The sequence below is a fragment of the Mobula hypostoma genome, chromosome 19 (genome assembly GCF_963921235.1).
Source record: "Mobula hypostoma chromosome 19, sMobHyp1.1, whole genome shotgun sequence".
Classification (NCBI taxonomy): domain Eukaryota; kingdom Metazoa; phylum Chordata; class Chondrichthyes; order Myliobatiformes; family Myliobatidae; genus Mobula; species Mobula hypostoma.
In genome coordinates, this window is record NC_086115.1 from 48,925,685 (window position 1) to 48,946,159 (window position 20,475).

The 20,475-nt window shown below is 38.3% G+C and overlaps 1 protein-coding gene across 2 annotated transcripts in view; it reads left to right on the plus strand.

Moving 5' to 3' along the window:
* Positions 1–20,475, plus strand: part of dhx32b (DEAH (Asp-Glu-Ala-His) box polypeptide 32b) — a 39,867-nt gene that overhangs the window by 16,967 nt on the left and 2,425 nt on the right. Inside the window, exons 4-10 of one of the 2 annotated variants that reach the window (XM_063071826.1) lie at positions 3,877–4,122; positions 13,306–13,405; positions 15,184–15,342; positions 17,559–17,750; positions 19,130–19,279; positions 19,452–19,642; positions 20,005–20,186. In XM_063071826.1, coding sequence (XP_062927896.1) covers positions 3,877–4,122; positions 13,306–13,405; positions 15,184–15,342; positions 17,559–17,750; positions 19,130–19,279; positions 19,452–19,642; positions 20,005–20,186 — 1,220 coding nt within the window. The remainder of the gene's footprint in view (positions 1–3,876; positions 4,123–13,305; positions 13,406–15,183; positions 15,343–17,558; positions 17,751–19,129; positions 19,280–19,451; positions 19,643–20,004; positions 20,187–20,475) is intronic. The other variant, XM_063071827.1, reaches the window with a different exon arrangement.

The window sequence follows — 20,475 nt, forward strand, 5'->3', positions numbered from 1 at the left end:
TTCAACAGCTTCACGCACCGCGATCATTCGTAGATTCTGCCGTCGCATTCTAGATTCTAAGTCCAGAGTTTTTAAAGGTCAGAAAATCAAGTTTCTTCTTCATTACATTAGTTGTTTCTTCGATTTTCCCCATCTTAAGCTCACTTTGTTGTGTGGATTTTTGAAGATCAGATATAGCCGACTGATGTTCCGTAATAGATGTTTGTATCTTATCGATTGAATCGGCAATTTTCTGGAAATGAATTGAAATTTCCGCATGAATCAGCTCCGTAACAGAGGTTGAAATTTCCCTTTGAATTAACTCCGATATAGCTTTCAAAGTCACCGGTGGTTCAGTCGGAGGGAAATCGGTACCTTTTGGTTTAACCGGAGGTTTGCCATCCTTCCCGTTTTTCCCATTCTTAGACATAGCAGACCTTAAACGCATCCAGTTATCGAAGAGCCCAATTTGATTCAAAGTATTGTAAAAGTTTATGCCTTAATGGTTAATTAAAATATAGCTGATCAGAAGAAAAAATACTCAGAGGTAATGGAGCAAGTCAAGAACGCGACTTCACTCCATGAGTGCTACCGGAAGTCCCGCCTTGTCCTTCTTAAACAACTGAACCAGCTTAGCCACCTTCAAATCTTTAAGAACTTCAGTAATATGGGTAGAAGTCAGGAACAGGAAGGGAGCAGTTACTCTATTGGAAGTATTCTGTAGGCCCCCTTGAAGCAGCAGAGATACCGAGGAGCAGATCGGAAGGCAGATTTTGGAAAAGCGCAAAAATAACAGGGTTGTTATCATGGGTGACTTTAACTTTCCGAATATTAATTGGCACCTGATTAGTTCCAATGATTTAGACGGGGCAGAGTTTGTTAAGTGTGTCCAGATGGATTCCTGTCACAGTATGTTGACAGGCTGACTAGGGGGAATGCCATACTAGATCTAGTATTAGGTAACAAACCGGGTCAGGTCACAGATCTCTCACTGGATGAGCATCTGGGGGACAGTGACACCCGCTCCCTGGCCTTTAGCATTATCATGGAAAAGGATAGAATCAGAGAGGGCAGGAAAATTTTTAATTGGGGAAGGGCAAATTACGAGGCTATAAGGCTAGAACTTGCGGGTGTGAATTGGGATGATGTTTTTGCAGGGAAATGTACTATGGACACGTGGTTGATGTTTAGGGATCTCTTGCAGGATGTTAGGGATAAGTTTGTCCCGGCGAGGAAAATAAAGAATGGTAGGGTGAAGGAACCATGGGTGACAAGTGAGTTGGAGAATCTAGTCAAGTGGAAGAAGGCAGCATACATGAGATTTAGGAAGCAGGGATCAGATGGGTCTATTGAGGAATATAGGGTAGCAAGAAAAGCTTAAGAAAGGGCTGAGAAGAGCAAGAAGGGGGCATGAGAAGGCCTTGGCGAGTAGGGTAAAGGAAAACCCCAAGGCATTCTTCAATTATGTGAAGAACAAAAGGATGACAGGAGTGAAGATAGGACCAATTAGAGATAAAGATGGGAAGATGTGCCTGGAGGCTGTGGAAGTGAGTAAGGTCCTCAATGAATACTTCTCTTCGGTATTCACCAATGAGGGGGAACTTGATGATGGTGAGGACAATATGAGTGAGGTTGATGTTCTGGAGCATGTTGATATTAAGAGAGAGGAGATGTTGGAGTTGTTAAAATATATTAGGACGGATAAGTCCCCGGGGCCTGACAGAATATTCCCCAGGCAGCTCCAGGAGGCGAGGGAAGAGATTGCTGAGCCTCTGGCTAGGATCTTTATGTCCTCATTGTCCACAGGAATGGTATCGGAGGATTGGAGGGAGGCGAATGTTGTCCCTTTGTTCAAAAAAGGTAGTAGGGATAGTCTGGGTAACTATAGACCAGTGAGCCTTATGTCTGTGGTGGGAAAGCTGTTGGAAAAGATTCTTAGAGATAGGATCTATGAGCATTTAGAGAATCATGGTCTGATCAGGGACAGTCTGCATGGCTTTGTGAAGGGCAGATCCTGTCTATCAAGCCTGATAGAGTTCTTTGAGGAGGTGACCAGGCATATAGATGAGGGTAGTGCAGTGGATGTGATCTATATGGATTTTAGTAAGGCATTTGACAGGGTTCCACACGATAGGCTTATTCAGAAAGTCAGAAGGCTTGAGATCCGGGGAAGTTTGGCCAGGTGGATCCAGAATTGGCTTGCCTGCAGGAAGCAGAGGGTCGTGGTGGAGAGAGTACATTCGGATTGGAGGGTTGTGACTAGTGGTGTCCCACAAGGATCGGTTCTGGGACCTCTACTTTTCATGATTTTTATTAATGACCTGGATGTGGGGGTAGAAGGGTGGGTTGGCAAGTTTGCAGACGACACAAATGTTGGTGGTGTTGTGGATAGTGTAGAGGATTGTCAAAGATTGCAGAGAGACATTGATAAGATACAGAAGTGGGCTAAGAAGTGGCAGGTGGAGTTCAACCCGGAGAAGTGTGAGGTGGTACACTTTGGAAGGACAAACTCCAAGGCAGAGTACAAAGTAAATGGCAGGATACTTGGAAGTGTGGAGGAGCAGAGGGATCTGGGGGTACATGTCCACAGATCCCTGAAAGTTGCCTCACAGGTAGATAGGGTAGTTAAGAAAGCTTATGGATTGTTAGCTTTCATAAGTCGAGGGATAGATTTTAAGAGTCGTGGGGTAATGATGAAGCTCTATAAATCCCTGGTTAGGCCACACTTGGAGTACTGTGTCCAGTTCTGGTTGTCTCACTATAGGAAGGATGTGGAAGCATTGGAAAGGATACAGAGGAGATTTACCAGGATGCTGCCTGGTTTAGAGAGTATGCATTATGATCAGAGAATAAGGGAGCTAGGGCTTTACTCTTTGGAGAGAAGGAGGATGAGAGGAGACATGATAGAGGTGTACAAGATAATAAGAGGAATAGATAGAGTGGATAGCCAGCGCCTCTTCCCCAGGGCACCACTGCTCAATACAAGAGGACATGGCTTTAAGGTAAGGGGTGGGAAGTTCAAGGGGGATATTAGAGGAATGTTTTTTACTCAGAGAGTGGTTGGTGCGTGGAATGCACTGCCTGAGTTAGTGGTGGAGGCAGATACACTAGTGAAATTTAAGAGACTACTAGACAGGTATATGGAGGAATTTAAGGTGGGGTTTATATGGGAGGCAGGGTTTAAGGGTCGGCACAACATTGTGGGCCGAAGGGCCTGTACTGTGCTGTACTGTTCTATGTTCTGTGTAATAGCTAACAATGAAACAAATCTCTGCAGGGGCCTCCACAGTTTCTTCTTTGGAATGTGAGAGGAAACTGATGCACTGAAAGGAAATCCACGTGCTCACAGGAAGGATGCACAAACTTCTTACAGACAGCATTGGAATTGAACTCCAAACTCCGACCCCTCAAGCTGTAATAGTGTTGCCCTAACCATGGCATCCCTTTATGCCAGAGTCACTGAAGCTTTTTCTGTGTCTTGTACCATTATCACTACAACTGGATGTTTGTTATAAGCTAAGCACAGAACTGATGAGGAGAAGCATTATTTGAATTAAATTCAGTATTGTTCTGCATGATTGAACTGAATTTATTAAAAACAAAAAATTAAATTTTGCTCATAGTTATTGGATTAAATGCCGTCTGGTGGCATAGTGGCATCAGCGCCGGACTTCGGAGCGAAGGCTCCTGAGTTCGAATCCAGCCGGCTCCCCAGCACACTTTCCATCCGTGCTGGGTTGAGCGTCGAGCTAGCAACTCGGTCTCGTAAAAAAGAAATTGCCTGCTACAGAAACATCAACAGCAAAAAGTTGATGGACTATGTTCTCTCGTGAGTTTAAAAAAAAAGTCAATTTCTTTTTTTTATTGGATTAAATAGATCTATTTATATACCTTCAGGAAATTGATGAAGCCTACAAGATTATTGAACAAGAAACTTCTAAACAGCATCCGATGCTGGGAGAACTCGTTCCAATTCCTCTTGACCCAGAGCAGACAATGTCTTTTGACAGACCAGATGACCTGTCGGAGCAGAACGGCAAACGATACAAAAGGAAGGTGATATTGACCACAAGTGTGGGGAAGTCCTTACTTTACATGGAAAATGTGAAGTATGTTATTGATGTGGGCATGGAGAGAAGAAGTGTGAGTAGATTGATTCTGTAGCAGATTTTGTTTAATAAATGTGTTAAAAGGTGTTATACAGTCACTCAGCATTTACAAAGTTTTTCAGACAAAATGTTCACTTTTTTTTTGCAATGGATCACAAAGGGGGAATTGAGGAAAGAAGCACAAGGTGGAATGTTTATAGATGTTTTGTTATCTTGTTCCCAGATCCTACATCCCATGCAGATGTTTTCTATAGCATTGCTTCATCTTTTTAATTAAATCTAACACAAAGTCTGCAGATTGAGACTTCCGGTAGCGCTCATGGAGTGAAGTCGCGTTCTTGACTCGCTCCATTACCTCTGAGTTTTTTCTCTCTATGGTCAGCTATACTTTAATTAACTATTAAGGCATCAATTTTTACAATACTTTGAATTAAACTGAATTCTCTGACAATTGGATGATACTGAGATCGGCTATGTCTAAGAACGGGAAAGACGGCAAGGATGGTAAACCTCCGGTTAAACCGAAAGCTACGGATCTCCCTCCGACTGAATCACCGGTGACTTTGGAAGCTATATCGGAGTTAATTCAGAGGGAAATTTCAACCTCTGTTAGGGAGATGATTCGTACAGAAATTATGGGCTCTGTTAAAGACCTGATTCATATGGAAATCTCAACTAAGTTCCAGAAAATTGCCGATTTAATTGATAAGATGCAAACATGTATTGCGGAACATCAGTCGGCTATATCTGGTCTTCAAAAATCCGCGCAACAAAGTGAGCTTAAGATGGGGAAAGTCGAAGAAACAATTAATGTAATGAAGAAGAAACTTGACTTTTTGACTTTTAAAAACTCTGACTTGGAATCTAGAATGCGACGGCAGAATTTACGAATGATTGGCGTCAGGGAAGCCGTGGAAGCTAACAACCCTATGAAATATTTCTCCCAACTTTTAAAAGATGCATTCCCTACTGTATTTCCTGACCAACCACCGCTACTGGATCGTGTTCACAGAATCCCATCATACTCGTCTAGGTCAGATAGACCTAGGCATGTTATCTTACGTTTTCATTACTTTCAAGACAAGGAGAGACTGTTTCGATTCGCTCGATCTAAAGGTTTCATTGATTTTTCGGATCTTAAGTTCCGATTCGTGGAAGATTTCAGTAAACCAATCTGGGACCAACGGGTCCGTTACAGATCCGTGATGTCGGAATTCTATAAGATGGATTTAAGACCAGCGCTGCTGTACCCTGCACGTCTAAGGATTCGCATGTTAGATGGAGCTCTTCGTTTTTTTGATTCTCCATCGGATGCCCAGAGTTATCTGGATCAACTTTCATCTTCAACATCTTAATTGCCTTTTTTTAATTTTCTCCGTTGATCGGAGGCTGTGAATTGGTTGGTTTTAACTTTTCTGTGCCCTATTTGGGCAGAAAAGTTTACTTTTGATTTCTTAATATGGCTGCTAAACTTTCTTTTTAACTGCGTCATTTCTTTCTTTTCCCAGGGGATTCTGGGTGGTTACTTCCCTTTTGTCATCTTACGTATTTCCTGTGCGGCCTTAAATTTTGTAGTTTTTTTTAAATTTTATTCTGTTTTGCTTTTTATAATCATTTTATGTTAATAATCCTATTTTTTTTGTTGCTGTGTCTATTCATGAGTTTGAGGTTTATTGTGGTTTTTTTTTAATATATACTTTCCGGCTTTTGTTCTGTTCTGTGTGTATTTTAATTGAGCTAACTTTTTTTTACTTATTTTTTTTACTGTTTTACAATTAGCCGATCCTTTTCATATTTATACCTTTTTTTTAGGGAGCGTATACCGGAAGTCATGGGGGTAGTTTTAGCGCTTGCTTCTTTCTGGCGGGTCTGCTTTAGATTTCGCCTTGGGGTCCTGGGGTGGGGGGCGGTGGGAGGGGCTTCACGTTTTAGTTTGTTTCTCTTTGGGCTATATACATTATTGAAGTATTGGTTACGTCCTTTTCCCCGGTATCTTTTGTATGTTCTGTTTCCTCTCCGGGTCTGTGGGTCGCGCCTATTGTCAATCCTCCTTGTTATGGGTTGACTTTAGGATTTATGGAGTCTATTATTAATTTTGTCTCCTGGAATACTAATGGTCTTAATCATCCTGTTAAAAGGAAAAAAGTTTTTAAAGTGTTCCGGAGACTTAAAGCACAAATTTTATTTTTACAAGAGACCCATGTACGGAGGGGGGACAGACTACGTTTTTTCAAATTTTGGAAGGGACAACAATTTCATTCGAACTCCAATGCTAAGATTCGAGGCGTCTCTATTTTTATAGACTCCTCAGTTACTTTTATACAACAGGATATTATCTCTGATCCGAATGGTAGATTTTTATTGGTTAGTGGTTTATTATTTAATAAAAAAGTAGTTTTGGTTAATGTTTATGCTCCTAATATGGATTGTCCGGAATTTTATAAATCATTGTTTGATCAGTTTCCGAATTTGAACGAGTTTTCATTGATTTGGGGCGGAGATCTTAATACCTGTTTATCTCCAGCTTTGGACCGTTCGGCTCCTTTACGGACTTTACCTAATAAATCTGCAAATTTGATTAATTTTTTCCTTTCTGATTCTGGGTCGACGGACATTTGGCGTTTTTTGCATCCTCAGGAAAAAGATTTTTCCTTCTTTTCACATGTTCATCATTCCTATTCAAGAATTGATTATTTTTTCATTGATTCTCGTCTCATTCCTTCAGTGATTAAATGTGATTATGATTCTATAACCATTTCGGATCATGCTCCACTTAAGCTTTCTATTAAAATTATGGCCAATATACCAAACAATAGACAATGGCATTTTAATTCGCTGTTGCTTCAGGACTCGGACTTTGTTAATTTTATGAATGAACAGATTGAGCTTTTTTTTACAATTAACCATACAGAAGATATTTCGGTTAACACTCTTTGGGACACTTTTAAAGCCTATATTCGGGGTCAGATTATTTCGTATTCCGTTGCTTTGAGGAAGAAACAGAAGCAGGAGGAGATGGTAATTGTGGACAAGATTAAAGAAATTGATAAGAAATATGTTATGGCTCCTTCTGAGGAGCTATACAAACAAAGAACTGAACTTCAAATGGAACACAGTTTACTACTCTCGTCCTCGATTGTAAACCAATTAAAGAAAACAAGAAGTGATTTTTATGTTCACAGTGATAAAATTGGCAAGCTGCTGGCTAATCAATTGAAATCTAATTATGTTAAATCTCAAATCAATCAGATTTATAACCAAAATGATCGATTGATATTGGATCATGTGGGGATTAATCAAACCTTTTGTGATTTTTATTCTTCTTTATACCAATCAGAGTCTCCTCGAGATTCTAAATATATGAATGATTTTTTAGATAAGTTAGACTTCCCTCTGATTTCACAGGATATGTCTTCTTTATTAGATACTTCCATTACAATGGATGAGATTAAGAATGTTATTTTTTCTATGAATCTGGGGAAAGCTCCTGGCCCTGATGGGTTTACCGTTGAATTTTATAAATGTTTTGCTTCTTTATTGATTCCTTGGCTCTATAAGGTTTTTGAGGCTTCTTTGAAACTTGGTAAACTTCCGGAATCTTTTAATAGAGCATCAATTTCTTTAATACTAAAGAAGGATAAAGACCCTGCTCAATGTGCATCTTATAGACCAATATCTTTATTAAATGTTGATTCTAAAGTTTTTTCTAAGTTATTAGCAAATAGACTAGAAAAAGTACTTCCTTCTATTATTTCGGAAGACCAAACGGGTTTTATTAAAGGTCGTTACTCTTTTTATAATATTCGTACATTGTTAAATATCGTTTATACTCCCTCACAAAATGTTCCTGAGTGTGTTATTTCTTTAGATGCCGAGAAAGCTTTTGATAGAGTAGAATGGCCTTATTTATTTAAGGTGCTTGAAATGTTTAATTTTAGCTTGAAATTTATATCCTGGATTAAACTGTTATATTACTCCCCTGTAGCCTCGGTTCGTACTAACTCCTTAAACTCACCTTTTTTTCCTCTCTTTCGTGGTACTCGACAAGGCTGTCCTCTTAGTCCCCTATTATTTGATATTGCATTAGAACCTCTTGCAATTGCTATTCGAGAATCTTTAAATATTACTGGGATAACTCGGGGATTAAAGTCCCATAAATTATCACTCTATGCTGATGATTTACTTTTATATATTTCTAATCCTGAGAGATCCATTCCTGCTGTTTTAGAGTTATTAGCACAATTTGGTCTTTTCTCAGGTTATAAATTAAATCTTAGTAAGAGTGAACTTTTTCCGATTAATAAACATCTTCCCTTATATTATAAATTTCCATTTAAATTGATTAATAATTACTTTTCATATCTTGGGATTAAAATTACTTGTAAACATAAAGATTTATTTAAGACTAACTTTTTACCATTAATAGACCATATTACTCAACTTTCATCTAAATGGTTTCCCTTATATTTAACTTTGATTGGTCGTATTAATGCAGTTAAGATGTTTTTTTTGCCAAAATTTTTATATGTGTTTCAGGCATTACCAATTTTCGTTCCTAAATCTTTTTTTGATAAAGTTGACTCTAAAATTTCTTCATTTATTTGGCAGAACAAGAATCCGAGACTGGGTAAAATACATTTACAGAAAGCTAAGAGAGATGGAGGTTTAGCATTACCTAACTTTAGATTTTATTATTGGGCTATTAATATTCGACATATGAAATTTTGGTTACTTGACCGGGACATACTATTTATTCCTAAATGGGTAGCATTGGAATTACAATCTGTTCAGGGTTATACACTTGGTTCTATTTTAGGTTCCTCTCTTCCTTTTGATTCGAAACGTCTTAAGCAGGTCTCTAACCCGATAGTTAAATATGCTTTGCGCATTTGGTTTCAATTCAGAAAATTTTTTGATCTTAATCAATTCGGGTTAGCGATTCCTATTTTAGGTAACATATTTTTTCCTCCCTCTTTTACGGATCGCGCTTTTCAAACTTGGAAGACTAAGGGTATTTTACGGTTTTTGGATTTATTTTTAGATGGTTCCCTTATGTCTTTTGAACAATTATCTAATAAATATAACTTATCAAGAATACATTTTTTTAGATATTTACAAGTTAGAAATTTCCTAAGTACTATACTTACTTCCTTTCCAATGCTTCCTCCTATATATATTTTAGATTCGATAATTAACCTTAATCCATGTCAGAAAGGTGCATCGGCTATGATTTATAATATTATTATGAAACTTAGGAAAGCTCCATTTGATAAGATTAGGGTAGATTGGGAACAGGAATTGGGGCTTACCATTTCTGTGGATGATTGGGGGCAGATTTTACAATTAGTTAATACTTCCTCTATTTGTGCTAAACATTCCCTAATTCAATTTAAAGTGGTTCATAGAGCACATATGTCCAAAGATAAGTTAGCGCGTTTTTACTCGCATATTAATCCTTTCTGTGATAGATGTTCGGGGCAGATAGCCTCTTTAACTCATATGTTTTGGTCTTGCCCTACTTTGGAAACTTTTTGGAGAGATATTTTCAATATTATTTCTAAGGTATTAAATATAGATATCTCTCCTCACCCTATTACTGCTATCTTTGGACTACCTAAAATTTCTAGTAATCTTTCCCCTTCAGCCCGTAGAATGATTGCATTTCTTACTTTAATGGCGAAAAGATGTATTTTACAACATTGGAAAGAGCTTAATGCTCCAACTACCTTTTTTTGGTTTTCTCAGACGATTTTATGTTTGAATCTGGAGAAAATTAGAAGTAACCTTTATGATTCTTCATTTAAATTTGAACAGATTTGGGGACCTTTTATTCGATATTTTCATTTAATGTAATATTTACCCTTCTTGTTTTTTCTTCACTGTTTTAATGGAGGTCGGGATTGAGGACGTGATTTTAAGTTTAACTCTGTTTGGTTTCAAGTTAGCCCATTGCTTTGCTTTGCTTTTAGTTAGTTGCACGGTGGGTTTTTTTTTGGGGTTTTTTTTTTTCTTTTTTTTCCATTGATATATATAAAATCTAGTATACTATTATGTTATCTTGGTTTCTTATGCTTAAATTACATTGTTTGTAGTATTTTCTTTTTGGTATTGTTATCTTTTGGAATTTTATTATACTTTAACATTGTATTAATGTTTATATGGCTTACCTTTTTTGTATACTTACTCAATAAAAAGATTTAAAACAAAGTCTGCAGATTGCTGGAAGTCCAGGAACTCAGCAAATCAGCAGCATCTATGGAAATTAACAAATAGTCGATGTTTCGAGCTGAGACCCTTCTTCAGGAGAGGGGGAGAGATTTTTTTTATATACTGGAATGAGAAATCTATATTCATCCCACCAGGTTGGAGGCTACCCAGACAGAATATAAGGTGTTGTTCCTCCACCTTGAGTGTGGCATCATCATGGCACAAGAGGAGGCCATTTACCAACAAGTTGGACTTGTTATATTTTTACATATTTTGCATTTTTATTGAATTCTTTCATGTTTGAAGCAAATTTCATGTTGTGTTTATAAATTGGCATATTGATTCACGATGTTGATACCTTCACTATCAGCACTTGGTTTAATAGGAAAGAGAAATGATTGTACAAATGGACTAGGGAGTCTTTGATATTGTAATATGAGAGGCTTGCTTTAGTATTTGCTGCAGAAGACTGCACTTTAAAAACAACTGTATACCCACCATTTCCTTTCTATGTACATATTTTTGTGAAGATTCATGAACAATCTGTGTGGCTTGAAATCTTTAAAGTAAGGGAGCGGATGTGAGGGTAAAGGATAGAGATTCTGTTCAGATTCATTGACTGCAGCGGCTTCCTGCTGCAGTGAGACCATATATCAGCTATTGATCAAACCTTCAAGCTCATGACACTTGGGCTGAAGTGTGAAACAAATATTGCAATGTTCTGGTGAAATTAGCAAACAAGTGACAGAAACATGGTCGAATTCTTTCAATTCTGAGGCTCTGCCTTCTGGGCCTAGACTACCTGACTATAGAAAACATCGACATCTTCTCCACATTCACTCTATCCAGACCTTTCAATATTTGATAGATTTCAATGAGGTTTCCCCCTTCGCTTCCACCCCTCGCCATTCTTCTAAACTCCAGTGAGTATAGGCCCATAGTCATCAACACAACTTGTATGTTGATCCTTTCATTCCTGGGATCATTCTTGTGAACTTTGTCTGAATGCTCTTCAATGCCAGCACATCCTGTCTTAGATAAGGGGCCCAAAACTGCTCACAATACTTCAAGTGCAGCCGTATAAATCCTCAGCATTACATCCTTTCTTTTTCATTCTAGTCTTCTTGAAATGAATGCTAACATTGCATTTGCCTTCCTTACCACCAACCTAAACCGGCAAATTAACTTTTAGGGAATTCTTCACAGGGACTCCCAAGTCCTCTGCATATCTAATTTTTGAATTTTCTCTAAATTTACAGAATAGTCCACATCTTTATTCCTTTCGTCAAAGTGCATGACCGTGCACTTCTCTACATTATATTCCATCTGTCACTTCTTTGCCCATTCCCTCAACCGGTCTGTCCTGCAGCCTCCCTGATTTCTCAACACTACTTGCTCTTCCACCTGTCTTGGTATCGTCTGCAAACTTGTCCACAAATCCATCAATTCCTTCATCCAAATCATTGACATATAAAGTTAAAGTCCCAGCACAGACCCCCACAGCACACTACTAGTCACCAGTCACCAGTAGCCAACCGGAAAAGGCCTCCTTTATTCCAACTCTTTGCCTCGTGCCAGTCAGCCAATATTCTATCCATCCAAGTACTTCTGCCGTGATACCATGGGCCCTTAGTTTGTTAAGCACCCTCGTGTGCAATACCTTTTCAAAGACCTTCTTAAAATTTAAATAAACAACATCCACTGACTCCTTTATATATTCTGCCTGTTATTTCCTCAAAGAATTCCAGCAGATTTCCCCTTTTAGATGTGCCTCCAAGTACCCCAAAACCTCATCCTTAATAATAAATTTCAACACTTCAGTCAGGTTAACTGGCCTATAATTGTCTTTCTTCTGCCTCTCTCTGTTCTTGAAGAGTAAAGTGGCATTTGTAAATTTCCAGTTCTCAGGAACCATTTCAGAATCTGGTGATTCTTGAACGATCACTACTAATGCGTCCATGATCCCTTAAGCTCACTCATAACCCTGGGGTGTAGGCCATCTGACTTATCTACCTTTAGACGTTTCAGCTTCCCAAGTACCTTCTCCTTAGTAATAGCAACAACACTCACTTCTGCCCCCTGACACTCTCGCATTTCTGGCATTCCAGTGAAGACTGACACAAAATTCTTAAGTTTCTCCCCCATTTTTTGTACCCCATTGCTACCTCTGCAGTATCATTTTCCAGCAGTCCAATATCCACTCTTGTCTCTCTTTCACTGCTTGTATATCTGGGGAAAAAAAACTTATTATATCCTCTTTTATATTTTTGGCTAACTTACCTTCATATTTCATCTCTTCTTTATGGCTTTTTTAGTATCTCTCTGGTTTTTAAAAGCTTCCCAATCCTCTACCTTCCTACTTTAGAATACCTTTTCATCTTTGGAATGTATCTTCTTGCAGTTTCTGAATTTACCCCAGAAACACCAGCCGTTGCTGTTCTGCCGTCATCCCTGCTAGTGTCCCCTTTCAATCAACTTTAGCCAGCTCCTCACCCATGCTGCTGTAATTTCCTTACTCTGTTGTAACACTCCAATGTGACATATGGAGGTAAGTAATGAATTGAAGCACTCTGTACCTCTGTCACAGGTCCTGAGTAAAGTGCTGATGGTGGAAGATAATTCTTGAATCACCAGTTTTAACCAACTCTACTGGTGACTTTTAGAGAGGTATTAAAAGTTGAATTTCTTTTGTGACTCATCCAGACTATTGATCAATGCCAAATAATAGGAAGTGAATGGTGCTATGTGATTCCCAAACTGATGCCTTTACCCGGTTACACTCCAAAAAAGACACTGTTTGCAGTTGAATTTGATTCTCTGGATGGTATATGAAGTGTTGACTAGAGGAATTGCAAAGACTGCCAACTGGAGAATCTTAGTGAACATTTCAACAGCTATATCCAGAGGCATATGCTGCATATAGAATATCAAACTTTGCTTGATTGTATCTGTCCTTCAGGCATTATTCATTTTTACTTTCATGTCATTGCTTTGTTCCATCAAATCCTAGGTTTACAATCCAAGAATCAGAGCTGAATCTTTAGTGATGCGACCCATCAGCAAAATTCAGGCGAAGATGCGTACACAAATCATTGACACTGCTAGACTGGGTAAAGACTGATTTTATCTATCTATATACTACTAAAACTCTCATGCTCTGTCTGTCTGTCTGTTTGTTTGTGACCTCCAATTAGCGCAAACGCTGCATTACAGCGGCACTTTTTTTGGCTAAATCGAATTAAAATGCGCTAATTTACAGAATGCAGGTAAAGTTCAGGGTTATATATTCGTATAAAATTTCTCATTCACTAAAAATCAACAGGCTGGCTTTCACCCAAGACCCGATCGGCCATCATTGAAATCGGGACGCAACAGCCCAACACATGCGCACGGCCAGCCTCAGCAGCGACACCTACCGGAGCGAAAGGACAAGGCAGCTCTATTTCGAGGGGTCGCATTCTGCTAATCACCATCAGTATGTGCAGGATTGGGACAGATCTAACTGCCACCCATCAATAATTAAATCTTATTGTAACGACATACTTTGAGACACCCATAAAACCCTTCGCTGCAGTCAAAGGACAGCGGTGACAATATCACATCCATTTAGGAGAGCGCCAAGCACATCATCAAGAATAATCAGCATCCTTTGGTGTTAGTGCTTCATATCTTCTATCCAGCGTTAGGGTAAAAAAAAAATGGTCAGCCTAATTATGCCGCTTGGAAAGGAAGGGGGACATTATGATCAAAAGATGACGCCAAACGTCATCCGGAAGCAGCAAGGGGAGGGAGAGAACAAGAATTGGATGAGGCCAGGGCTGCACGACTCCAGGATCAAAGAGTCAGGACAAAAAAAATGAGAGAAGAAGAGACAGAGGAGGAGAGGCATGCACGTCTCCAGGATCAGAGACAAGGAACAAACAGCCAAAGAGATGAAGAGACGGGGTATGAAAGGACTGCACGTCTCCAGAATGACAACGAGAGGCACAAGGGTGGCAGATAAACTAGAAATGATGCCATCAAAAGTGTCCTTCATTAAATGAGCAGCAGCTATATTTGCTTTGCTACGCGTCATTCTTCTTTAATAAACAGGTTTTCTACTTCAGTTTCCAAAGCAAAATGATACCAGTAGCTTTCAGGAAAATTTAATGTTCATTCTGGTCACATCAGACTGCACTATCCTTCTCTCAAAGGGTGCCCCAACGGGTCACCCCATTGTCTAGTTTGATATAAACTTTACTTTGAACACAGCTTACTACCCTAAATGGCATCTTTTGAACTCTCTGAGAGACAGATATGCTGTACTGGAGCACAATTAGACTATTTGGCCCATTGAGTCTGCTCTGCCATTCAATCATGGCTGATTTATTTTCCCTCTCAACCACATTCTCCTATATTCTTCCCATAACCTTTGACCATCTTATTAATTAAGAACCTTTCACACTATGCTTTAAATGTACCCAGCAACTTGGCAATAAACCCACAGAGTCAGCACCCTTGTCGAGTCACCAAAACTTGCTGTATTTCTCTTCCTCCTCTACCTGGCCCAATCTGCCTGCTATCCTTCACTGTTTCTCAGTCCATCAGTCACCTTTGGCCTCTACATCACCACTCCCTCTCTCCTCTTTATACTGACTATCCCCTCCTTTCTACTCTTAAACCTGATACAGGGGGTTTGATCTGAAATACTGACAATTCCTCCCCCACCCAGATTGTCCCATTGTGTTCCTGCATTAGATTATACTGGCATCCGCAGTCTTTTATATCTTGTGTTGACATATTTTCCTTATGGTATGATGCAAATATTGCTATTAGCTATGTTTTCTTGTAATTGATGTACAACTATGAGTGCACAACTTAATTAATCTGAACTAATTGCTTTATTCAGGCAAATGTTTCCGCTTATACTCTGAGGAGTTTCTAAAGAAAGAAATGCCTGACTTCTCACCGGCTTGTGTGCTAGAATCAAACCTTACTCGCATGGTTTTATTCCTAAAGAGAATGGATATAGCAGACATGGGCCAATGTGACTTCATTGAGAGGCCAGGTAATACTATAACTACAATATACAACATATGAGTGAGATGATCTATTTCTGATTAGCTGTTCAAAACTGTTCACAATTTTTGCCTCAGACCATAATTAATGAAGTTGGTACACAATTACACATGCAACCAATCTGACAAAACATCTTGTTACTTCATAGCCTCTGACTTTCACCGTGGCCAAAATGGATATTGCATACCCAAATGAGCAACTCAACCAAAATTAAAATTCCAACATGTAGTTTTGGAATTAACTCAGTGAATAATACTGCAAGTATTGCAAAGCTACCAGATTGTTGTGAAAACTTGTTTAATTGACTAATTTGCTTTAGGCCATCCATCCATTTATGATCTAGTTGATATGGGACCCCAGACCCATACCAATATGCTGGACACTTATAATATTCTGGGAAATGCCCAGTAAATTGCTCTGTTCCAGCAATGGGCAATAAATGCTTGCCTTGCATCCTAAAAACTAAATAATGAAAGATGTAAAATTGGAAATTAAAGTTATAACTTTTTTGATATAAACATTGTAAGTGTGCAGAAGTTTTTTAAAATCAAATTGATTTAAACCTTTTTTGAGACCTAGTGAAACTTGTGCTTTCTCTGAACATGTGTAGACTCCTTTTTCTTTAGATACTGTCAGCTGCTCCCCAGTTGACAGTGGTACTGGAGGCATACTCTGCCGGTATACTGGCTTTGTTTATCAAGGGTAGTTGAGCGTGTATCACTGCAAGATGATGTACCAAGACTTTCAAAATGGTAAATGTAGCAGAAATAACAAGTGATTACATGCTATTAAGCTGCATAAGTTAGGAATTCAACTACCGAATATGAAGTTACAAGTAGTAAGTTGGTCGTTGCTATTAACCGTCCTTTGAGTGGAAATGGGTCACTGGAGTAATCCTGACTTCATATGTAAAAGGATAATGCCAAATTTTTGCCCAATTTATTTAATGAGATGCTTTACTACCTTTTTTAATATATAGAACCATTCCCTGAAAAACTCCTCTCTCCTCCTCTGCATCCCCTTCCCAAATCAAACCAGATGCAACACTGCAGCAGGTTGGTTCTAGAATTGTCATTGTTCAGACTATCTTTAGTTAATTATTATTCATGAACCCTTGAAACTATTCATCACCCTTAATGATAGCTAAGCTGGAGTCTTAATTCCTGTTTCATTTAATTTCCTGTAATTATCTGCTATGATAGATCACTGCAAAGTAATTTACTATCACTAACTGCCCTGGCAGATTAGTACCTCAACTGACTTATTTTAATAATCTATTAAGGAGCCACATTAACAGAGACACCTCTTTTTCCCTTATGAGAGGGAGAGAGAGAGACAGACAGACAGACAGACTGTGGTATGAACAAGTAGTCTTTGGTGTACTGCAAGTCCTTATCTTTGCTGATGCTTTGCTGCATGCTTGAGTGCTAGGTGGTGGATGTCAATGCTTTTTTTTTGCTGGTGGTGGAGGAGGGATTGTTGCTTTACTGCTGCTTATGCGTGGGAGGGGAGCTGGGGGGGCTTTTTGTTCTTACATTTAAATGTCATTCATTCTTTGGAGGCACTCCTCTGTTTTCGTGGATGGTTGCAAAGAAAAAACATTTCGGGATGTATATTGTATACATTTCTCTGACCTGGGTTTCATCACCTGAGTTACAGAGAAAGGTTGAACAAGTTGGGTCTTTATTCTCTGGAATGTAGAAGGGTGAAGGGGGACTTATGATAGAGGTATTTAAAATTATGAGGGGGATAGATAGAGTTGAATTGGATAGGCTTTTTCCATTGAGAGTGGGGGAGATTCAAACAAGAGGACATGAGTTGAGAGTTAAAGGGCAAAAGTTTAGGGGTAACATGAGGGGGAACTTCTTTACTCAGAGTGGTAGCTGTGTGGAATGAGCTTCCAGCAGAAGTGGTTGAGGCAGGTTCGATGTTGTCGTTTAAAGTTAAATTGGACAGCTATATGGACAGGAAAGGAATGGAGGGTTATGGGCTGAGTGCAGGTCGGTGTGACTAGGTGAGAGTAAGAGTTCGGCACAGACTAGAAGGGCCGAGATGGCCAGTTTCCGTGCTGTAATGGTTATATGGTTATATTAAATGTACCTTTGAAACTTTTGAAGAGATACATAGGGTATTGATTACAGAATGATATGAAGCAATCTCTTGGATTTTAAATGATGTAAATGCGTATTGTTCCTTTTCTAACAGCTCCTGAAGCCTTAATGCAGGCATTGGAAGACCTTGATTACCTTGCAGCCCTGGATGATGATGGAAATTTGTCAGAAATTGGAATCATCATGTCTGAATTTCCACTAGATCCCCAAATGGCCAAAGCTCTTGTTGCATCCTGTGAATATGACTGTGTACATGAAATGTTAACAATAGCTGCCATGGTAACAGGTATTTTAACAATCCAGTACTCCATTTCCTTTGGTCACATTCATGCAGATTTACTGGAGCAAACAAGTACAAAACACAAACAGAACATGCTGGAAACATTCAAGTTATGCAACGCCAGTGGCAGAAACAGAGTTGATGTTTCAGTATGATCAGAAATGAATAAAGAGAATACAAGCATGTTTGAAGTTGCAGAGATGGGTGAACAGAGGGAATGCCTCTGACAGGATGTAGATCAAGAGAACAAGTTGTCAAGGCAACAACTATTTTTAAAACCATCAGTTAGAGACAGAAGAGAAACTGAAAGATACTAGGGGGAGGGGGTGAGGGCTGAGTGGAAGTTACAATGTACCTGAAATACTGAGTCACAATGCCAAACAAAAATTGAAGTTCTTTCCCTCAAATTCATAAGGAAATCATTGAAGCAATAAGGAGGCTAAGAGGTTATAGGAGTTCTAGCATGTTCTGTTTCATGTATACTAGTGATACTCGGACGATAATGTTGGAGCAGTATTATCAATTGGTAACTAAAAACATCTTAGTCTGCACATTCAGTAAGTATGTACCTTTTTTTTAAAAAGATTTGTGCCCAAGTCTTCCAAAATAATGAAATATTATGCTTATTAATAAAATCAAGAAATTTCCAACCTTAACTATTTCAAAAGGTGTGCTACAATTCGGAGATACAAAATATTCAGTGTGCAAAATATCAAATTTCAATTGGGAAAGTATTTTCCATAGACATTTATAGATTTAATGATTGGCATCATTAACAGCTGATCATAAATTCTGAGTTAATGTACGCAATTTATACCTCTAAGAAATATTCCTACAAAACTTAAATAGCACATATTTTTCCTTTGCACTGTTCACTGCATAGCTATATGATCACGGTTCCATAGAAAATTTAATTGAACAGCAAAAGATTATTAAACCAGTACGAAATAGCCATGGTAACATGCACATTTGTAAGATGAAAGGTAAATTTTAAATATTTATTGGGAAATCCCTTATTTTGTAAAATAATGAGTTATTGTATGCATTTAATTTAAAGGCCAGATAGTTTAATATATTAATAGAAATATTAATGGCATACTGGAAAATAACATTGTAATTCAGAAGGAATTTTATAGTGGAACTAGACTATAGTTAATAGATCATGCTTAAGAGAATTTAACTAATATCAGTTGATACGTTGAAGAAAACTATGCACAATGTTCTGTGGAGTTGCAGGATTTCCACTTTGCAGGCATAGAAATTTCATAACGAAAGCAACAGATTTCATTTGCATTCCTACAGCAGTAGCAGATTTTAATCACAACAAATTGAGGGATTAATTGCATAAGAAATAAAATATCTCCTATACTTTATCTTTCTTAAAGCTCCTTGTTGTTTCTTGGAACCGCCTCCCAGTTTAGAGGAAGTTGCACAGTCTTGCCGAAGGAAATTCTTCCATCCTGAGGGTGATCACTTTACACTTATAAATGTTTACACTGCATTTAAGCAAAGCAAGATGATCTCATCAGCTGAATGTAAGTAAACTAAAAAAATGAGATTAATTTTTCTTTAAGTTGGTAATTCTTAAGAATGGTTTACTTAACCTCGTTTAGAAAAAATGTTGAATATCATTTTGAAAGTGTTGAACCAACTGTCTCACGGTTTGTTTTTTAAACATCCTGCTATTTGGTTTTTACTTCAACACAGTCTCTGAAGATGAAAAATGGTGCCATGACAATTTTTTAAATTGCTCTGCTCTGAGGATAGCAGATGCCATCCGGGCTGATCTGCTGGACATTATGCAGCGCATTGAACTTCCCATTTCAAAACCTGCTTTTGGCACACATAAGAATTCATTGAATGTGAAAAGAGCTTTATTGTCTGGCTATTTCATGCAGGTAAATACTTTTGGGAACATTTTTCACAATGGTCTGAAATGGGTGTATTACTAAAAATAGTGTTTCTAAATGTCCACCTCCACAAAGTATTTTAACAGCACTCACTTTCTTCTTGACAATTGTATGAGCTTTTTGTCATCTCACTGTATATCTTTCTTTAGGTCCAATTTCTATTTGTGCTATTGCTCATTAATGGTCAGGCTTTTAGCAGAGAAAGGAAGTCCACAAATAGTTAGGTTGAATTTGAGTTGAAACTGTAGACTTAAGGTAATGATGAACTACTCTTTGATAAAAGTGATGAAGTAATTTTTTAATCCAATTCAAAATTCTAGAAATGCATTAATGCAACCCTTCCATTCTAGACTGCTCGAGATGTTGATGGATTAGGAAACTACGTCATGCTAACACACAAACACGTAACACAACTGCACCCCTTTTCAAGCTATTGTTCTACAAGATTAAAACCAGAATGGGTTTTGTTCCATGAATTTACAATATCGGAGAACAACTGCATCAGAATTATCTCAGAGGTGTCACCCGAAATGTAAGTGTAAATTCATGCTGGGTGCGATTAAAATGCAGTTTTACATGGAGGAATTGGTTACTTCTCATCACTAATGTCTTCAACAGTTACAATGCCATTTAATTGGAAAGAATCAAATAAGCAAACAAACAGAAAAAATGTTCTCCTAATTTCAAGATGAATGTTACCAATCATTATTCAGTAATACTGAGAGCAAGCTCAGTTCTCTGCACATGAAAATTTTGTTGCCTTCTGTGACCTCCCTACAGCCAATAAAGTATATAAAGTACAACTTGTTATGAAAAAGCAA